This window comes from Passer domesticus, chromosome 4, assembly GCF_036417665.1.
Source record: "Passer domesticus isolate bPasDom1 chromosome 4, bPasDom1.hap1, whole genome shotgun sequence".
NCBI classification, from domain to species: Eukaryota; Metazoa; Chordata; class Aves; order Passeriformes; family Passeridae; genus Passer; species Passer domesticus.
The window spans coordinates 76569690-76590992 of NC_087477.1; the positions used below are offsets into that span (position 1 = coordinate 76569690).

Here is a 21303-nt window from a genome sequence, read left to right on the forward strand (position 1 = left end):
GCAAAAACAAAATCACTGCAGCTCCGCTTAACAATAAAAACCCAAACCCACAAACCAAACCCAAAGCTCCAAATCTTTTTACATTTCCAAAATACTTTAGAGCATTTGTGCAGGTTCAGCTTTACTTCAGTCTTGCAACTCTGGAATGCCTTGATTTAAGTGAGAGAGCAGCAAGAGCAAAATAGAGACAATGCCCATGTCAACCCTTCCCAGCAAAGCCAGGTCAAGAACTCTGAAGTTCTTACACAGGGCACAGACTAAAGGTACACTGATTAAGTTTTTCCTTTGAGCAATGTGTGAAAATGCTATGAAAGACAGTGTTACTTACTGGAAGCAGCAATTAAACATAAGTTAACAGATGTTTCCTACAAAAGATATAGCCAACAATATGGAAGTGTGAATCAAGAATTTTATTTTTCCCCACATACATTAAAAAAGTGAATGAACACACAAGACAGGAAGTCAGAAAATAAACATATTTACAAGACAACTAAGATATCAATTTTTTTCCATCTTCAAGATCAAGTCATCACAGATTTTCGTTAATTCATCATTTTCTTTAGTCTGTGGAAGAAAGAAAAGAGAGAGTTTCAGGTATGCCCAAACAATGTTAGAACCTTGTAGTGAGCTGATTGCAGTAAGTCCTGTTTGCCAGTATATGCAATAGAAAGTCCATTTACATGATGGTGGCTCATGCAAATTTAATGTAGAGGAGAGTCTACTATGCCAAAGGTCACATGGCATCCTTAGGAGCCTCAGGAAATGAGAAATTAAATCCAGTATATTGTTTCTGCTTCCTCCACAGACATTCCCATAACACATGGAGACCAACTGATCCAGGGAAACAAGACTTGGGGCTCAGCCTTTGTAAGGTACACCAAAATTCAGGACATGGACAATTTAGATTTTAATCTTCACAAGACAGACTCTGTAAAATGATGCCTTGATACTTTTACTGACATGTGACAATTTCCAGTTTGTAGAATTCCTTATGGAACAGCTAAACCATTTTAGTAAGAACTCTTATAATGTTACTGTATTTATGACAAGACCAAAGCAGTTCTGTGTTAAATGGCTTGTCTCATCTCTCCAGTTACAGGCCTACTGTTTCTTCTCCTATGCAAACTTCAGCCATAAACCTAAAGACTCACAAATATGGGTTTTTTCCATAATAATCTGTTAGCATTATCAGTTTTTGAGTCTTCAGTACTGGCAACAACAACAATGATGCACAGTAAAACTAACAGCATGCACTTCCAGAAGTGACTTTTAATCTTCAAAAAGCTTATTCCTTTGAAGAGTTACAACAAAGGATATGCCTTTACAAAACATTCTAAGATTATCTATGCAATATGAAAAAAAAATAAAGTACAAGGACTACTGGCCTGAACAATACTGGAAATTTGAGTCACATACAGTTAAATACATGCTAATAGCTTACAAGTCATGCTCATGAACAAGCTGAGCCAGACAGTTATTCAAATTTACTCCCAGATTCTGCTCTGCACCACGTGTAACTGTTAATCACCACCTCCTTCAGTAACCTCCTGACACAGGAGCCCAGACTGGTTTGGAAACCAGACTTGTGCTCCAAAAAAAATCTAAACATACAGACGAGTCCTGACATGACACTTGTGTCTTAGGTCTCAATGCCAATTTGCCAAAGCCTGCCAGGACAGCAGCCATCAAAACCAGCACAGTTAGTAAGGCTCCTACTAGCCCTGATGAAGGGAGTTCCTAACCTAGTCCAAGGCAATAGCTTGAAGAGAACTCACCCATGGTGTTGTGACTGACCTTTTGTTCAAGGCTCCTCTCTAAAGACTGGATCTTCATCTGCTCTTTGCGCAGAGTGGCTTGAAATGCTGCAGTCTCTGACTTTGCTTTGCTGCGAACCTGAGCAATTTCCTCATTGGCTCTGAAACGGGCACAAGATGGTGTTTACATCCCCTTCAGACAGCAGAACTTTCAGAATCACACTAGGTGCTTGTACTTTGGATTAATTACCAAATGAAAAAGGTTTAAGCCAAGTTTTGGCACTATTGAACCACATTCTGCAGCTACTGTGAAAACTATATATGTCATTCCTGGTACCTGGCTTCTTGACATGGTACTTACTGCTGCAGCTTTTCTTCAGCATGTGCTTTCAGTGCCTGATATCTCTGCTCCTCTTTTTTAATTCTGGCCAAGTAATCTTCTGCACATTTCTTCAGAACTTCTTCATTCTGCCCAAAACCGAAAGAAGTTCTGTTAGCTGGATGGAGGAGACTCCCCACTTGACAAATGGGTTATTTGACTACACCTGAAGGGCAGTGTTTACTCACTGGAGTTACAGGAACAACTATGAAACCCCACAGGCCTATATGGACTAAACTGTCTCCTTTCAACAATCTTAACTTTGCAAACATTTATTCACCAGATCTCCCCACAGTACATTTTTAGCAGCAAACTCTAGTAAAGAAGGTCACTAAAATGACATTCACTAATTGGTTTTGTTTATTTTGCTCCAATTTTTTTAAAAATCAGCTTTGTATTAAGTTGCAATTGTCACAGGAATAGCTAGAAATCCAACTTCTCCAAAGAACCCACAGAATGATTCAGGATTTGGACCCTGATGTAAACAAATCCAACACTAACAAGGACGTTACCTTGGTAGTCACAGTATGAACATATTTCATAAACTATTGTAGAAAGTTGGAACTGTTTGAAACAATTGCTAAGACTCTACTAATTGTAGGTCTTGAATTTAGTAACTGTGTTTCCAATCAATGTTTATCTCTATGCTAAGGAAAAGGCTTCTGAATTTAGGGTGGAGATGGAAGAGACAAAATGAAGGAAGCCTGACATGTTAGCAAAGAAGAAACTGAAGCTGTAACAGACACTATGCCCATTTCTAAAACCTAGACTAGCATGAAACTTCTAAGAGACTAGTTTCTGAGTTTTAGTAAACAGGGACATTAAAAGATAAATTAATTTTAAAAAATCTGAAGGCACTTTTTAAAGCACCAACTGAATCAATTTTCATGCATTTCTTAGAGTAAGAAACCATAGCTTATACTCCTCATTAGATTCTTTCCTCCAGCCTCTGAAGATGCTGCAGAACCAAGGCTTTATTTTAGCTTTAGAAAAACCCCACAAGCATCTTAGTAGGGAGCACCTAATAAGTATTATTCTGATTTGTAATTGCACAACCTCTTCAGCATCCATTCACTATGATGTAGGGAAAACAAGCTGCTCTTATGCAACAATTGCCACATGAGTGTATCTCTATGATTAGCAAAAAAGATGTGCAGCAGCAAGAAACAGCTCACTTCTGTTTGAAGAAACTTTGCCTTCTAAGATATTATCTTACTTTAAGTCAGTCACTAAATACAACAAATTAGTTTTTTTAAAATATTTAAATAAACAACTTAGCACCTGGTTTTACAGGTAGTCCCTATACTACTTAATTAATGGCTGCTGTAGAAATTTCACCATTTCCTCTCCCAAAATAAATGAGATTTAGTGAAGGGTATTATTTGTTTTAAAGCATCTTACTTTGTGGTAACCCTCTAACACCTCTTTCTGTTTCTCAAGTCGTTTGAAGATATCAGAGAAGGACTTCTCCATAGAGTTCAGATCTGAAATGGCTTGCTGCTTCTCTTCCATCAGCTTCTGTATTTCCTTCCTTGAGGCTTCCTTTTGTTTCTGAGCATCCTCTACAGAAAGTAGAGTTAACCCATGATAGTTACTGCTTTTGCATAAAAGCCATAGTACAGACAGAAACCCCCACACCTTCAATTCTCCTTACAAAAGTTTCATAACATGGCCTCTCACCTGTAAAGACACCACGTCTGTGCTTTTAAGAAGTCTTTGTATCTTGTTACATATTACCTCACAGCAAACTTAAGGCCATTAAACACCATGTGCTTGCTAAAAGCATTTTTTCTCCTGCACTGCAGTCAAAATACTCCACTAGAGTTTACCATTATAGGAGCCTCAAATGTTGTGATAGAAGCAAGGAATCCAAAACTCTCTTTCATTAAACATACACAACAGCTGGAAGATCTGGAGGAGACTGGGGTAACAAGTCAGACTAGCACAGCAGACTTTCAGAAGAGCTTTGGGTTAGTACACCCAAGCTATGTTTCCCATGGCCTTAGAAGAGCACAGAAAAACTGGCACAGATGTGCCTAATTCAGCTTTGACCTAAGAAAGTGTAACTATGCAAGAGCTTCACTGGATGTCTTTCCTAGTTTTGAAATCACAAATTTGACTAAAGTAAAAGGCCAAATCTGTCCATCAAGAACTTCTAGTGATATCTTGACACTTAAATGAGGTCAGACAGTAAACAGTTAAATGCAGAGTGCTGACAACTGGATCTGCCAGTCTTAATAAACCAACAGCTCCAGTAAAGAAAAAGTTGCATTCATGCCTGATTCAAAAAGTCACTGTTACCTATCAAATGATATCATGCCTGTAAGGATATACATAAAATTGTGAGTCTATCTTGTCTTAAACCTTACACATATCCTGGAAGCACTTGAAATATTAATGTCAGAGGTGAGACAGTATTAACCTCATTTAGTAACTCTGGGCCAAGCATGCCCCAGCCCCGCAAGGCACTCAAAGTGTAAATAGGAAACTTACCCATAATTTGTGTTATTGTCTGTTCAAATTCGGCAACTATTTTTCTAAAAGCCATGAAAAAGAAAAGTTGAACATTAAGTTAGAAAAAGCATCTGGAATAACTAAATAGATATAAAGGTCAGGACAGATTCATACCCCATTTCTTTGTATTCCATTTGAAGCTTATTATACTTCTGACTCCATTTCTCAATCTCCAGCTCTTTCTCTTGAACCTTTGAGGGTGAAAAGGCAAGCCTTTACTTTTTTGCACAAAAAGATAAAAAGATTTGATACTAAAAACAGTCTGAAGGGCAACTTGGGTATACTTTTAACTTAATACAGAGAAAGAAATAAGTTCTAATTGCTTAACAAAATCAAAATTGTTTAATTACAAACTTAAAATTTAGATTAATACATAGATTTTGCATATATGATTTCCAGCACATTGCCAGTATCTTTTCAAGTGGCAAGATCAGAGTCAACTCAGCCAACCCACCCTCTTGGCTACTCTGACTCAGTGTCTGTGCAGACCATAACTTCTGAGAGACCACAAAGGGCCAAGGAACATTCTCTCAAGTGATACACATTTCCTCCTTATTTACAGGGCAGACAAAAAAAGCACTTCACAAACCTGCTAATATTAACACACAAGAGAACAAACACCAGAAGCCTGTTCAACATCAAATTGCTGTTTGCAGCAACTTATACTCAACACTAAATTAAGGAAAAGTGGAAAGGGGAGGATTAAAAAATGCCTCAATTAATTTGAAAACGACACCTATTTCACATCAGCTAAACTAAAGCAGAGCTCCCAGTAACAGAATTAAACAGCACAAACACTCTTTGATAAACACTTTGTACAAGTTCCATAACAATTTAAGAGCTGTAACCACAGAGCTGACTGAACTGTGGGAGGCCTTCAAAGACAAGAGGCTCAAAATATGTAAAATAACCAGCAATTAAAAAAAAAAAAGTGAAAGCACATGATTACTGCTAGTTTTGTCACAAAACTACATCGTAAACTGTAGCACACTGATTTCTCAGTATTTATTTTAGAGCAATTTAATTTTAAATATACTGCAGTATTTCAGGTAACAGGAAGCAGGACACTAGCAAAAATAGAATGTACTATTAAGAGCAGTAGTGATAGCTAAGTTAGGAAAAAAATACTACAAAACCAAAAGTATGTGAAGATGGAAACAAATTAGATACCTGCAAGCTCAAAGAGGGTTCCGTAGCACCCAAAAAGGCAAGCTTTTGTAAATACTGTATTTGCTCAGAAGGAAAATAGGTTTTCACTTTCCTCCTATTCCTGAGTTGTTTCACAGATATATATATATAAAAAAAAAATTAGCCTGTCTTCCTTTCAGGTTGATATTGCAATTCCAGGCCTCTTTATTATTTAAGTGACACAGCTGGAGTCATCCAGTCACACCTACAACAGTGCTTCCAGGTTTAAAGTAGTTCTTTCCAACATGAAAGAGCAGCACTTTAAAGACACTACCAGCTTTACCCCTTGCTATTATATAGGTTGTTTTAGATCAATGCATTAAAAGCTCTCCCCTGTCAAAGCCACATGTATTTTCCTGTATTAGACAATATGCTGAGTGAAAGTCACTTCCTAAATGACAGAAAGCAAAAGTTTTTCCTACAAAAGCATTATCTCTGTACTCTAAAACAAAAGTGCTTCAGCAGCAAATAATCACAGATCATCTTTGGTGTCCTTAATGCCACTGCCTGCAGTACAGCAGTCAGGAACTTTGGAAGCTCCATTTTTTTGCTGAAGTGATACCATTAGCTTTAAGGACATTTATGCTTAAATTCTCTTACATTATTTAGTGTTTGTAAGGCAACATAAATCAGAAGTCATAACAAATCAAGTACTCCCATTGTTGAAGTAAGTGGATATGTAAGTCCTCTTGCATCAGTCAGAGGATGGGCTTTTAAAGGCAATTTCTGCAATTACAGACCAGGCTTAAAATCTTACCAACTACTTCTTCCCTCCTTCATTAATGTCTTTATCCTCTGGAGTGAGCTTCAGACCTCACCTTCACTTTATTAGCTGGACATGCTCTTGTGCATTCAGGTCCCGAACGTAAAGTATTGACCATAGCACTGAACTGGCACTACAGCTTTATCTTGTTTTAGGGAAGTTACATAACCACTCTCTTCCACCGGCATGCAAATGTATTCCTGCTTGTTGAATAAGAAGTATCCAGATCACTGATACTAAGCCTAGCTATCCCATCTGATAACATGTGCCTTTTCATAGTGACCAGGTATAAGGCAGAACCTGACTAATAATAAAGTTTATCCTGTTTCCTTAAGTGTTAGCTCTAAAGAGTTCTATACCTACAGAACCCATCAAGTCCACAGCAAGCTTTTTATAATGAGACACTTATGTCAAATATGATGACAAAAACTGCAAAGTAGAGATTTATCCCAGATAATCAAACAAAGGACCTTCCAAGGCCATGCCAAGTTCTGCTTTGGAGGGCCACCATACCTCTCTCTTCACCAGTTCAACAGCTTCATCCATATCTTTTTGGCTGTATTTTAGTACATCTATAATAGCATCCACTGCAGTGTTTGTAGAAGTAGCAAAAGGGACTGGTGGAGCATCACTACTCAGGGAGTCTGGAATTAGGGGACCAGCATCCTGTAAAGAAAAGAAAAATGCAAAGTTTCAACAGATTCTTACCATCATACCACTGATTAGGTGCATACATGTTATTTGCAGTCAATGTATCTCACTTAAACACACCAGACACCTCCATAACGTTGTTAGCATAAAACCTTTTTATGTTTCTTACCCTGAAGTTGACCACATAGCTCTAAGAAATACCTATAAAGCATAGCTCTAAGAAATACCTATAAAGCAGAACCAAAACTGCTATCCACCAATTACAGCTATCAGAAACAAAGCAGATGACACCATGCTGTTCCTCACAAGTAAAAGAGATCATTTCAGGATGAGCTGCTGCAGGCAGATCTGTTCAAACTATAAACCATAGCTGCAAGAGCACCCAGTTTAACCTAAGTGCTTTTCATCCCACCAATGCAATTACAAAACATAGCTTGCCCTTTGTAGCTTGACTTGCATAAAAAAAGATTGCTTGACTACAGCATTCATAAAAACAGCTCAAATTCCCTTAGACTATGTGCAATGGCATCAGCTTCCACAAAAAATACTTTTAATACTGAAGAAAATGTTCATCATAAAGTTCAACTTCAATATAAATGAGTATCCAACCTGGTTTAAAGCAACCATTTAAGTAAACATTTATCAGACTCTGCAATCCCTAAAATACCTGCCTAAGTCTTAAATCCAGAACCTAGGCTATCCCCTTCCTAAACTATCAACAAGAAACCTGACAGCATTCCAGACACCCTTACAGAAGTTGTAAATGTCCCCAGAAGATCTAGTCCTTTTGGTTTTTCTTCACTCTCAAGACTCACTAGAGGCTTTTCAGCTTCCTCAGGCACTTTACTTAAATCAGCAACAGGCCTAAAAATGAACAAACATAACACCATTCAATTCAAGTGCTGTCTTTCTTTGCAAAACTCTTTTTGTACCAGCAACAGTCTGTCCAGCAGGGCCAGGGCAGTGATTGTGCCCCTGTACCCAGCACTGGTGAAGCCACACCTTGAATCCTGTGCTCAGTTTCAGGCCCCTCACTATAAGGACACTGAGGTGCATGTCCAGAGAAGGGCACAGGGCTGGGGAAGGGTCTGGAGCACAAGTCTGATGAGGGGCAAGTGAGGAAGCCCAGCCTGGAAAAAAGGAGGCTCAGGGGGACCCTTCTCTACAACCACCTGAGGGGAGTTTGTAGTGACACAGGGGGATTGACCTCCCAAGGAACAAATCTGGAAGAAACAGCCTCAAAGTGCGCCAGGAGAGGGAGGTTTAGATTGGATATTAGGGGAAATGTCTTCACTGAAAGGGTGGTCAAGCATTGGAACAGACAAGTCACCAGACCTGCAGTTATTTAAAAGATGTGTGGATGTTGCCCTTGGGGACATGGTTTAGTGGTGGACTCCCCAGTGCTGGGTTAACTGTTAGACTTGATAATCTGAAAAGTCTTTTCCAATCTAAACAACTCTGATTTTATGTAGTAAGTCAATACGTACCCAGGCTGAGATGGAGCTCTCATGATACTCTCACTTAATTCAATAATACCATAAACTGGTTTTCTTGGACTGTCTCTCAACAGAGGGTCAAACTTCAAATACAGTGACTGTTTTCTCAAGGCTGATTCTTTGAACTGAAGAGGGGAAAAAGACATAAACTGACAGATCTGCTTCAGAGCTCAACACACACATCCCACCCACACACAAATAACCCTCTGAAGAGTGGGTGAGCCTATTCTTCAGTGGCCAGAGCACTGTTCTCAGAAGGAAAGTTACATAAGAGAACTCCGTGCCCACATGCTTCAGTCCTTATGTAATATCAAGAGAGCTCAATCTGCTCACAGACTGAATCAAAAGGGGAAACATTAATGAACTATCCCAAACCAGAAGACACAGGGGAAGAGTATTATAAGCTGAAAAACCAATGTGTGCCATTTTCTCTTCACTTATAAAATCATAAGGACAAACACAGCATGACTAAAACAATTTCAATTCCGTGCATTCACTGTTCAGAGATTCTCCTGCTTGGGCCAGAAGAACAGTAAGAATAACTAAACTGAACTGATTAAAACATGACAAGCCCCACTGAGAGAAAAATTTTCTAAAACTGGCCATAAAGCAAAAGAGCTTACAAAAACTCTTTTCGAAACAACGATCCTGCACTCTTAAAGCATCATCTTCTAGCAGTTTTGGCCAGAAGTGAAACATCATTCACCTCAGTTTCACTGCTGTTAAATAAAAATAACACCTCTGCAGACTGACACCAGAGACCTCTGTTAAACTGCTTATAACTACATTTCCTTACACCATCACCCCCCACCCAGCCTTGTCATCACATTTCTCTGGAACAGATGACAATTTCTGTGGACAATTCTAAGTGAAGTTAATTAATGAAAACATTTAAGGCTTGACACTTTCATCTTTGCTTTCCTCTCCACACTGCCAGGAAGGTAAACAAAACATTTAATGTCATACTTACTGATGAAGACCCAAACTGTTCCAGATAGTCTATGCCCGTTCCAAAAACTGCAAAATGAGGAAACAATACAATGAAGATGCAGTACTGCCAAATTGTCCTACCACAGACAGAAACAAACATATGTGTATAAAGCAAATAAATCCCTGCTCTCAGTCTCATGATTTCTAGCTCTTCATTGGTTAAAATGTCTTTCTATCCAGACCTGAAAAAAAGTAAAGATTTCTAAGCTATGCAAACTTAAAACTTCCCTTTGTTCCCAAGAACTTATAAGAATACCTAGGATTTAACACACAGTTGAAGAACTTCTGTTGTTCTATGGCTAAAGCGACAAGCACACTTGTATTTTGTTACATACAATGTCCCATGAAAGAGGAAGATTGTCAATCTCAATCTCACCACTAAAATTAGCACACAGCTCAGACTTGAAGGATGAAGTTATAACCATTTCCCAATACAGTGACTCCACTCCAGTGTGAAGGTGACAGACTGCACTGCAGTCAAACCATTTGCTCATCCTGCCACACAATGCTCCTACCAGGAACAACCCTTGCAAGTGGTTAAGTCACAGCCACGAGGGAAGCTCTCAAGACAAGCGTGCTTGTCAGGAAGATCACCCACACTGCAGTACGAAACCAGCAGTGCTAAAGCCTGCAGCAACCTACAAGACTCACACATGGCTGTACAGCTCACAAGCTCTCAATTTACAAAGCCTTTAACATCAGAAATTATTTTAAGGGAGCAATTTTTGAGCCCAGAAAGTGCCACTGAAACTCTAAAAAGACAGTTTCTGTACCAGCCTAAATTCCATCCTCACAGACCACTGAATTCTAGTAGGCAGCTTTTTGAACTTAGGCTCAGATACATTTCCCAGCACTGCTAGTCTCTGTGTGTTCTGGAGTCCTTTCAGAAGGGCAGAATGAGAAAAAACTATCCATAATAAAACTTAAGTAGAAAAATCTCTATACACACTATTGAAACAATACATTTTCAGTCTGTTTAAAAGAAATGCTCTTACCTTCTGATGATGGTCTGAACAGCTCCTCAGGTTCAGCACCAGCTGTCTCATCTGCTGTTGTTTCAATTCTAGGGGAACTAGGTTTAATTTCTTCTGCAGACATTGACTTTTTTTCACTGTCAGTGGAAACCAAATTATCTTGAGCGGGGGCAACCTTAGCTGGAGACATTTTAGATGGGCTCATTTGCTTCTCCTGATGAGAAAAACAAAAGCCTTTTAATTGTTAAAATAATTACTTTAAAATGCAATGAGAATCATTTTAATGATCAAATTGGTTTGTCATAAACTAACTGGGCAGCCAATATAATAAAACAAGAATTCACAGGCATAAAAATTGAACTACCAACAGTGAGCACAGCTCAGGAGCCACTTTTCTAGAGGCCACACCCTTATGTTTGTCCTTGTACGCAATTGCTGATCAAAAGATACTAAATATAAAGGCACCAGTTTGGCTGTCTCTCATGTTACCTTGAAAACACATGTCTGCACAGCTGACATTCCTTCTAGAGCTGCTGAAGATGCATAAACCCACTAATTCTTAGACAAAATATCAAAAATAGGTTTCACAAGATTAAGTCATTAAGCCAGAGAACTCTGTTTCATGGAACAACTCCGCAAGGACTGGCTATCTTTCCTATACCTTACCACTTCTCTTTTTCCTGGAAGTTCAGCTTCTGCTTGAACTTCTGGCTTCTCTTCTTGAGCTTTTGGCATGTCTTCTACAACACTCTGCTCAACCATTTCCCTAAAGAAAACAAACAGAATAAAAAAAAAATCTGCATTTACATCACACAGTTCAAATTCTGTACTACCAGATGAACTGAACAAAGGTAGCTTCCTTGAGAGTTTCTACTGCCACAGCACAGGCAACTTTACAGAGGGTGGGGACATAAATTTACTGTCTTGCCTGGTGACAACTTAGGTGACAGAAAGCTCTCCCACCATGAGAAGTAGTGTGTCCTGGGAAGCAGAAAGTCACAGCAGCATCATTTATTTCTATTCACTTAACACTGCTCTCACTTCCATTTGTTAGGCTCATTGCTTTTTTTAAGTTAAAGATAAGCTCTTTGTTTAATTAAGAACAGAATTACAAGCAGCCTGCTCCTCTTTCCAAGGCAATGTTGTGATTATTGGTGTGAACTTCATTAGAGAAGCCCAATATTCCACTTGTGCTGTCAGCAGTAAGTAAACTTTTCACCTTGGTAAACAGTAACTGATCATGTTACACAGGGAGCAAGAGTGCAACATTTCTGTCAAATGAACAAATTGTGCCAGTCTAGTTCTGGCAAGCACCTCACTGTCTATACTAACATTAATAATTAGACTTTCTAGGAAAGGTAAGAACATATTCCATCTTCAAGTAAAAAGTCTGCATGCTGCCAAAAAAGAAAAAAAATGGAGCTTCAGAGCCAGATCTTTTTATTGGAGATAGCATTTAGATACAAAGAACATGCAGGGAAGAAACAGCAGAGTTCAGCAGAGAACAAAATTGCCTGATCCCTTCCCATGCTGCACCATGCACAACACTGCTGCTCACTTCCCCGTTTTATTTAAAGGCAGTAGCAGTCACCTGATTCTCCACTTTAATCTTGGAGAAGTGGGGAAAGCACCACTTTGGGAGAGAAGAGCATTGTCCATTCTCCCAGGCTTAAGAACACCTTTTGCCTAAAGCCAGTCATCTCAGGAGTTTCCCCAGTTACAACCTTTCCTGTTGCAACATAATTGTGTTATAGATTACAAACAAGACACTCTGCCAGCCTGGGAGGGATGCTGTCTAAGAAGTAGGAATGGACTAGTTTGAGATACTATCTAACTTTCCTCACATGAATTCAAGGTGCTCCTGCATTCAGCTACAGATTCACTTACAGATTTTTGGGTTCTTCTTTCTCAAGAGCTTCACACGTTTCACTTGGCCTGTTATCCTGCTCCACTGGAAGAGGTTCCCTTCTTGGTGAGGTACTCTCCTGTTCCTCTGGCAGGGGAGCTTTCTGAGGGCTGGGTTTAGAACGCTTGGGTGAGGTGGAAATTTTAGAGCCTCCTCCAAATGGATTAAAGTTTGGATCATCAAGTTTGTCCCAATCAAACTGGTAAGATGCTTTAGGAGGAATAGGGATTTCATCCTCCACATTACTTTTATTTTGCACTTCAGTATTCTCTGGTTTTGTTTTGGTAATAGGAATTTTTTTAGAAGGTGGCTTAATCCCAGGTCTTTTACCTAGTTTCTTAGGAGGTGGTTTTCTAGCAGTGGTATTATCAAAGTCAAATTCCAGTTTTACTGGTCCAGCCTTGGTGACATCAGGCTTTTCTGCAGGTTTCTCTTTGGAGACACTCAGCTCTTCATCAGGCTTTGACTCTTGTGCAGAGGCTTGTTCTGCTACTGAAACATTCTGAAGCTTTGATTCCTCAGTTTTAAAAGAGTTGCTCACATCAGAACTACTGGGACCTAAGCTGCCAGGTGACTGTACAGGAGGTGTAGGTGCCTCTGCTAATACCACTGAATTATCCGTTTGGCTTGCATCTGTGGAAGCAGACTTCACACCCTGCTCAGAGTCACCAACTGCTTGCTTAGGTGACAGCTTGGATTTGTTAGACTCCAGCTCGCTCAGTGCAGATTCTTTTTCAGGGACGAGAGCTTTGTCTTCACTTAAACACTCTGTACTTGCTGTAGTTGAAGCAAAAGGAGCTGCATTGTCCCCCAGAAGAGAATCACCGCTTTTTTCAACAGTTTTCTCAGGACTACTGGTTACCTTTACAAGAGACTTTTGCAGATTTCCAGGAGAATGAGGCAACTGTACTGAACTTTGAAAAGGATTGATGTCATTTAAGTTATCAAAATCAAGATTGTAGGAACCTCGACTCTTCACTGGCATCTCATCATCCGGGTAAGGAGCCACGCTGACCTTCTCTGGCATTTGTGTATTGTTTGTTTCAGCTTCAGTCTTTTGTTGACATGCGCTGCATTCAAAAGAAAAAAAGATGACAGTTACTCTGCAGGCATAGTTTGAAATTATCTTTAGAAAGATTTGCACAAGTAGCTTTGCATGGTCAGAATTATCAGATTTTTTTTTCCAACAAGACAGCAACAGCAAAATATAACAGCCAGAATTCAGTTGCCACCTAAACAGTCAAGGCTTATGAGCTCTGGTACACATGAAACGTAAGGAGATCAATCCTTGAAGTTAACCTGTGTTCTTAAGCTACCTGTTCTACACAGTCTTGATACCTTATGCCAGTCATCCCTGGAGACTGCTGTACTCACCACAGCATTTGGACATTGCCATTTGGACACTGCCCTTTCACTAGGCAGTGAAACACACACTGTTTATGAGTTGTTATTGACAGTCAGCAGCTCAAACACAAACAACTTGTGGTACCATCCTCATGCAGATGCATCTGAGTCATGACAGACTCAAGTCTGGGACCAAACCAAGTCATGATTCAGGTCCTCCCACACTAGTCATTACTTTGTCTGGGCATTCTGGCAAATATTTTCCCCCCCTGAAAGTATGCACTTGATTTCATTTGTATCATTTGATTTTTGAGGGCCTACATACAAAACCAGACCCTGGACTTCAGGCACCCTGAATTCTGTACAACAGCAGATCTGGAGAGCACAGCAATATACAAGAAAACAATTCTCCAGTAAGAGAATGGTTAAGATTTTCCAGTGAAAGACACAGGTTAAAGAGTTTGTGTACTACTATTGCTGAATATTCTACAAGTTATTGCTGCCCACTTTATTTCCCCAAACTCCACACAACTTCTGAAAGCTTAGCCTCAGACTACAGAGAGTTAAGTCATTACTTCCTGAAAGAGGATTTCCTCCCATTGTTTTGTCCCTCCATAAAGTTATTATTTCTATGTGCCATCCTTATCTGCTGCAGAACAGAACATGATTAAAAGCCACTCACTAAAAACTCCACTTTGATAAACTCGAAAGCAGAGGCGGGAGATAAGAGCTGAAGAAGTTGTTCTCACCCGGTTTGAGCACCTCTTCCCGGCAATAGCTCAGCCCCAGGCTGCGACTACTCAGGTCCCTCCCACTCTCCTTCAGTGTTTAACCTAATAAATGCCAGTCAGGAGCGAGACACCTGCCTGGAACGTCAATCGCTTGTGACGAGTCAAAAGTGACCCCGTTCAGCAACACGGAGCCCTTTCACTTATTTGTTACAAACAGATCCTCACATTTTAAAACCAGAGAGGACACGTTCAGCACAAGCAGTGCATTGATACAGTTATGCCCCGACTAAAAATTTGGTGCTGATCCTTTAAATTCACTTCAACTTCATAAGTACTAAATCTTTGTTTATTTGTGCAAGCAATGAATTTGGGGCATAAATACCATTACATTATTTAATTGTGGTGGCTAGTTCAGAAATAGCTTTCTGAACTAGACTGTACGTGGAAATAAACAGTTGAAGCAAACATACACTTAGGGAAAAGGTGGCAACACTTGAATGTTCATTTTCTCCCCCTCCCAACAACAAAAATAGGGATCAAATTAAAGCATTGGGTAGTTAAAAACAAATAAAAGGGCATATTTGCTTGCAGAAGGCAAAACTGAGACCTGAGACTTCTTGCTGGTGGGAATTACAGATGTCTATACTAGTTTAAAGGGGGGCTAAAAGGCAGTAACAAAATTTGCATTTAATATTGTCACAACACCCCCAAATTGAAACATTACAGATTCTATGCTCTTCTACAAACAGCTACTGTGAGCCACTTTGAGACTCAGGCTGCTAGACTACAAAGGCACAAACATGTTTACACTTGTGACTGATGGTATATTCATTTTGTGCTGCTAGATTAAAGAAAATCTTAATACTCACTGACTCAAGGTGTCAATTTAAGCTAAACCTTCAGAAGATTTATCTCTTTAGATTTTACTCCTCAAGATAAAATATCTTCTATGTTAAGTACTCTTGTAAGGCTTAGCTTCAGAATAGTTGTATCCTCCCACAGAAACCTTACATCAAGTAGAGAATACAAAACTGTTTCTTACAGTATCTCATCAAGCTATTTATCCATACCATAAGTTACCTTAATGAAATGAGTTACAGAGGAGTTAGGAATAAAGTTCAATAATTAATATGACAATCAAGATAAAATTTTCTTAAAAGTAATGACAGGTATCTTCGGAGAAGTTCATGCATTGGTCAGTATTAATTTTGGTCTTCTTGCACAGTTTATGCCTTGTTATAGAATATTATACTTTAACTACACAGGTTTAAAATAGGGAAAGTTAGCTTGAGCATGTCCCACATGGGTAACACAGCAAGCAGTGGATCCACTACTCACTCAGAATCAGAGGGTGCAAATGAAACATCATCTGCCACATCTTCACGGCAATCGTCAAGTGCAAAAGCAGTCTGAAGTTTGTCTGTCATAGCAGGACTCAGGATTTTTCTAGTGTGAGGATCTCTTTGAGGAGTTTGAAAGGTTACCTTTAAGAAAGGGGTGGGGAGAAAGAAAAAGGAAAAACATGAGCACAGCATTTTGCATTTTTCAAGCACCAAATAGCACATGCATTCAGTGGCAGCTATCATAGCAGGAGAAAGAATAAAAATAACACAAAACCAGAAGTTTACCTTCATTGCCTTTCCCCCACTTTTGGGTGGCAAGTTTTCTTTCTGGGACAGGCGAAGAATAGACGGTCTCCCTGTAGGTTCCGGCGGCGCAAAGAAAAAGTCAAAGTCTTCCGCTGTTAAATCATCCTTAAGGCTTCCTCCATTTTCTTCATTTTCTGCATTTAAAATCTGCAGACTCATTCTAGAACATCAACACACACAGCACCGCAGCATGAATGAGAGGGTGTGGTCAGCCAGATGCACTTTGAGATAATGGAAGAAGTTGGCAGCCTGGCCCTGACTAGCCAGGACTAACAGCTTCAAAGGGAAAGTTGGAAGCATGGAAAGGCTTCACAGGGAAAGCTCTATCTCAGGAGACTCTGAAGTATCTAAAAGCAGCAGTGCACAGCCCCTCTGCTTTTGGTGGGGGCTTGAAAAGCTAATTGTTGATATTATGCCTTCCACAGCTCACATTCTAGCCTTGCAAATTAAGCTGCTTGTCCTTTAAGGGGAGCTCTGTCACCTGCAATGTTTCCTCATTCCCAGCCCCTTCAGCCAGTGACTACAGCCGTGTCTCTTCTAACAGGAAATCCAGCTCAGCAACACCACTGCTCCTGCAAGGGCCACATGAGACAGGTGACAACCATCTGTTTACTCCTATGGTCTCATTACTACATTAACCAAATTTGTTTCTGCTGCTTGCTGGTGTACAGTTAGGGTGTGTTTGGGATCAGTCCTGGATCAAATTAGCCTTTTGCTGCACTGTCTGAGTGTATGCTGCTCTGGTAAAGCACACAGTACTTCGGAATCCTGTGCAGCACAGACATTATTGGCATGCAAATGAGAAAAGTCACCATTAGAAAGGTATATGTAATATTGTTCTTACACTGGACATGCACAAGCTTTAGTAGATTGTTGAATACTGATCTAATTGTACTAGTGTGAAGGACTTGAAATTAAAGCCTGGGCTGCAACTAAGAGTAAGGATGAAAATAAATTAGAAACAGAAAAAAATACACCAGGCAAGCCACCACACTATATGTACTTGAACTCTGCCTGCTTTTTACTCCCATTGGAGCCACTGCTGTTCTTAAAGGTTTAAAACAAGCAGTGGTGCACAGCTGCTTTGGAAAAAAGAGCTAGACAGAAGGCAAGGAAGATCTCAGCATAACCACTGTCCATGAAGGATGACACCTGAGAAGTGCAGTTATTTATCAGAAAAACTGCTCTCAAAGCAATTTATTTCATATGACCTCATGTATTCTATTTTGTCACCTGTGCAAGATAACCAGTATCAAGTGGACAAGACTTTGGCTTTCTGCAATGTGTAACCATTCTAAGTGATCTCAAATGCTTCATTTGACCAAACATTTCATCCTGAGCCTGTTTTTCCATCATGTATTCAGGATTAATCTCGAAAATCAGAAGACTACATATGGTTGTTTTCAGTGTTATAAAGAGGTAACAAGAACACTTGGACTGAAAATTTTAAGTCATATTTTCAATCTCCTTGCCCCTATGTATTTAAATTTCTGTACATAAGCCTCCAAACATTTCTCCATGTCAATGTAGGCATTAATCTTTATGGGAAAATTTGCTTCCTACTCTCCACAGAACTCAGCTGCTTTGTCTGCAAGCCTGACAGCAGCACTTTTAATCAGCACTGGAATGCAAACAATAGCTGCAGAAGCAGTGGCATGCAAAGCACGCCAGTACTAGCTGTTTCTTCATGCCTTCTTTATTCATCATATTCATGTTCAGTTCAGGTTTTATTTTGTATTAAGTATTTTTACATTAACCACTTGTAGAACCTGAAGTGAACTTCATTGCTTTCCTTTATTCCAGACTAAAATTGAGGCAACAGATGAAGTGAATCTTTACAAACTGTATTTTTACTGTAATTACTTTAGAAGCAAGCCTAGGACATGGTAAAATTGTCAACACCTTCTAAAACCAGCTCCATAAGCAGGGGAAGTTTGTTTGGAGACTTTTTCAGCTTTGTCATTGAGCTACTTGTGCACCATTGATAAACCAATTAAATTGACACCTTATACATATACCACTCTAGATATTAAATCTAAAAATCAAATTTCTTTCTAGGATTAAAATACTAAAATTAATTAATAATTTTATAAATTTGCAGCATTTGATTTAAATAATATTCCACAAGTTCATCAGCTAGCAGCTGTGATAAAGTGAAAGGCTGGCCTTATTCATATCTTTGTTTAAAGTGGTCAGCAGCCAAGGCACATAAGGATTAGGAAAGGCAGAAGGTCTTCCCACTGCAAAACAAAGCTCAAGGCCAGGCTGGATGGGGCTTGGAGCAGCTTGGTTTATTGGAAGGTGTCCATGTGAGGGAGGTTGGACCTAGATTATATTCAAGGTCCCTTGCAACCCAAACTTTTCCGTGGATCTATCAAAGTTTAAAAAAAGGAAATGCTCCTTATTTTAGAAGGATATTCATGCAGGAACCTGCCTTTCTACAGTTAAGAACTGACATAACATCAGGTAATTAATCCTCAGTTAACCATCATTTGTAAAGTGCTTCAACCTGTTGTTTAACAAATACCAGGACACAATATCCAAAACACCAAAGTGGTCTCAAATGCCTGAAAAGCCACTGAGCATGCAGGGCAGAGATGGAATTCTTCTAGTTCATTATCCTTCTGAACTCCTCTAGCTGCCAATATGCAGAGCACTCGCTGATGGCAAAGCAAATTGGTACGTGCTGTGAATATTTCCATACAAACAGACATACAGCTGACTGATGTGTATATACATTTATTTTAGTGCAAATATCTCACTTCAGAACAAATAAACACTCTCCTGAGAAGCAACTCTCTCAAAATCACCTTCTCCTGACTGCAGGGGAGGAGCAGCAAGGCCAGGGAACGCTTTTCAGGGGGTCCATCCCTGCCCATCATGGCACCAAGACATGTCTTCAGTAAAAAAAAACTCGAAAAAATTCCCCAAAAAACCTAAACCCAACCCTGCCTCAGCCCCTCTTTATTCCTGGCTCACCCCGGGCTCCCCATCAATCCCATATAATCCTGAAAACACAGGGATGCTCCCAAGAGCCTCACCTCACCCCCACTTCAGTGGGGCGGAGCACCCGAGCTCCACCCTTGAGCTCCAGCCTTTACCCCCAAGTTCCTTGCTTCTCTTCATCCTTAAACCGACAGAAATAACCCCCAAATGTCTTAATCTGAAGCTCACAGAGGTGCCCCTGACACTCCTAGACAAGGAGACACCCCCGGTCCCAACGCACCCCAAGTGTAATTTTCACAAAGGGGTCGCTAAACTCCCCAAACACCACAGCACCCCAAGCTCACTGAGGGGCCCTCAGCCAGCCCCCCACCAAATTCAAACCATCCCAAGAGCAGAGGGGTCACCAAGCCTCCCCACAAACTCACAGAGCAGCCCCTGCACTCCAGGGTCACAGAAAGGCCCCCAAACCCTCCCCCAACCCCAAGCTCCCAAAGGAGCCCCACAGCTCACCCCCATAGCACCCCAAGCTCCCATAGCGGTCCCCGAGCCCTCCAATCTCACAAAGAGGTCCCGACACAGCCCCTCCCTCCCTCAAGCGCTTACAGAGCCCGAACTCCCCGAGCCTGTCCCTCCCTCACGGAGGGCTCACCGAGATTGCAGCACCCAAGCTCACAAAAGGAAACCTAAACATTTCGCCCCAGCCTCACGCCGCCTTGCATCGGGGTCCCCAAGCCCCCCGTACCTGCCGGCAGGTCCCGGGACGAGCCCTGAGGGCGCCCAGCTGAGACAACGCGCACCGCCAACCGCAGCCCCGCCGCCGCCGCCTCACGATTTCAAACCCAACGGCAGCCCCGGCCCGCCAATGAGCGAGCGGCCTTCGGGGCGCGCCCGCCAATCAGAAGAGCGCCCTGCGGGAGGGGGCGGGGACAGCGCCACGCGTGACCGTTGCGTCCCCGCGGAGCGCGCCCCCGCGCGGCGCAGAGCGGGCGGTGCAGGCGCGGCCCCGCGGGGACGAGCGGCGCTGGCTGCTCGATGTCCCCGTGTCCCCACGGCTGCCCAATGTCGCCGTGTCCCCACGGGGCATCACGTCCCCACGGCTGCCCAATGTCCCCACGGACCGCCCCACCAGCTGCCCCATCCCTGGCAGCCTTCAGGGCCAGCCTGCATGCGGCTCTGAGCAACCTGGGCTAGTGGAAGGTGTCCCTGCCCGTGACGGGGAGTTGGAATGAGATGAGTTTTAAGGTTCCTTCCAGCCCAAACGTTTCTATGATTCTACAGGCTCAGCTGTTCTGCTTCAGCATGCTCTTGCATGAAATCACAGAAAGAAAACTTGCTGCTTCGTAACTTTTTTTATTACTGGACTTCCCAGTCTGTTCAGCACATTAAACAGTCCTTACTGTTGAGTCACCAGACAGCAACAACGAAATGATTGTTAAAACAATAAAGTTGTTAACAAGGATGTCTTTTAGACTGAAGTACGATGCGCAGAATCCAAGCATGATGCATCCTCAAAAGTCACTAAACCACCATGAATTCCCGATCTCCATCACAGCAGTAACACATCAGCCATCTGCCAGCGGTAGGATGTCACACTCCATGGGTGGCATTTGCTATTGACCTGGTTTTCCATCATTAGTAGCATATAACAATACATGCTGCTTTCTGTGCTGTGCTTTTCCAGTTATACACTCTCCCCTTTTTCTGAAACAGATAAATATGGAAGTTTGTGGTTATAACGGGGTGCGTGCAGGGGGTTTCCTACATTCCATATGAAACAGCAAATCTTGTGGGTATCAGCTATTGTTTGTACTTCAGTAGTAACAAGATATTCCCGTCAGGCCTCTCCCTTTACTGTGTTTGGGGGTGTACGAAGATACCTCGAAACACACCTCCCTTTAGGGCATTTTAAGATGCTACATCCCTGCCTCATTAGAAAACATTAGAAAACATTACATGAAATACACAAGGAAAAGCAAAGAGAAGCTTTTCCCGACGCTTAAACAAAACAGGCCATTTCC

General features: G+C 41.1%; 1 protein-coding gene across 2 annotated transcripts; it reads right to left on the reverse strand.

The window, feature by feature from the left end:
• Positions 1-389: 389 nt before the first annotated feature.
• TACC3 (transforming acidic coiled-coil containing protein 3) lies at positions 390-20130 on the reverse strand. Of its 2 annotated transcripts, none has more exons than XM_064418925.1 (16): positions 20028-20130; positions 16319-16499; positions 16029-16174; positions 12597-13685; positions 11376-11475; positions 10731-10923; positions 9716-9762; positions 8737-8870; positions 8002-8113; positions 7112-7264; positions 4762-4838; positions 4627-4670; positions 3535-3695; positions 2116-2222; positions 1795-1915; positions 390-564 (listed from the first exon to the last, which is right to left on the reverse strand). In XM_064418925.1, the coding sequence occupies exons 2-16, from the start codon at positions 16496-16498 to the stop codon at positions 499-501; spliced, it is 2730 nt and encodes a 909-aa protein (XP_064274995.1). In that variant the 5' UTR covers position 16499; positions 20028-20130; the 3' UTR covers positions 390-498. The 2 variants fall into 2 exon arrangements, with proteins under 2 accessions (XP_064274995.1, XP_064274994.1); XM_064418924.1 differs by lacking the exon at positions 20028-20130 and adding an exon at positions 16821-16911.
• Positions 20131-21303: the final 1173 nt, after the last annotated feature.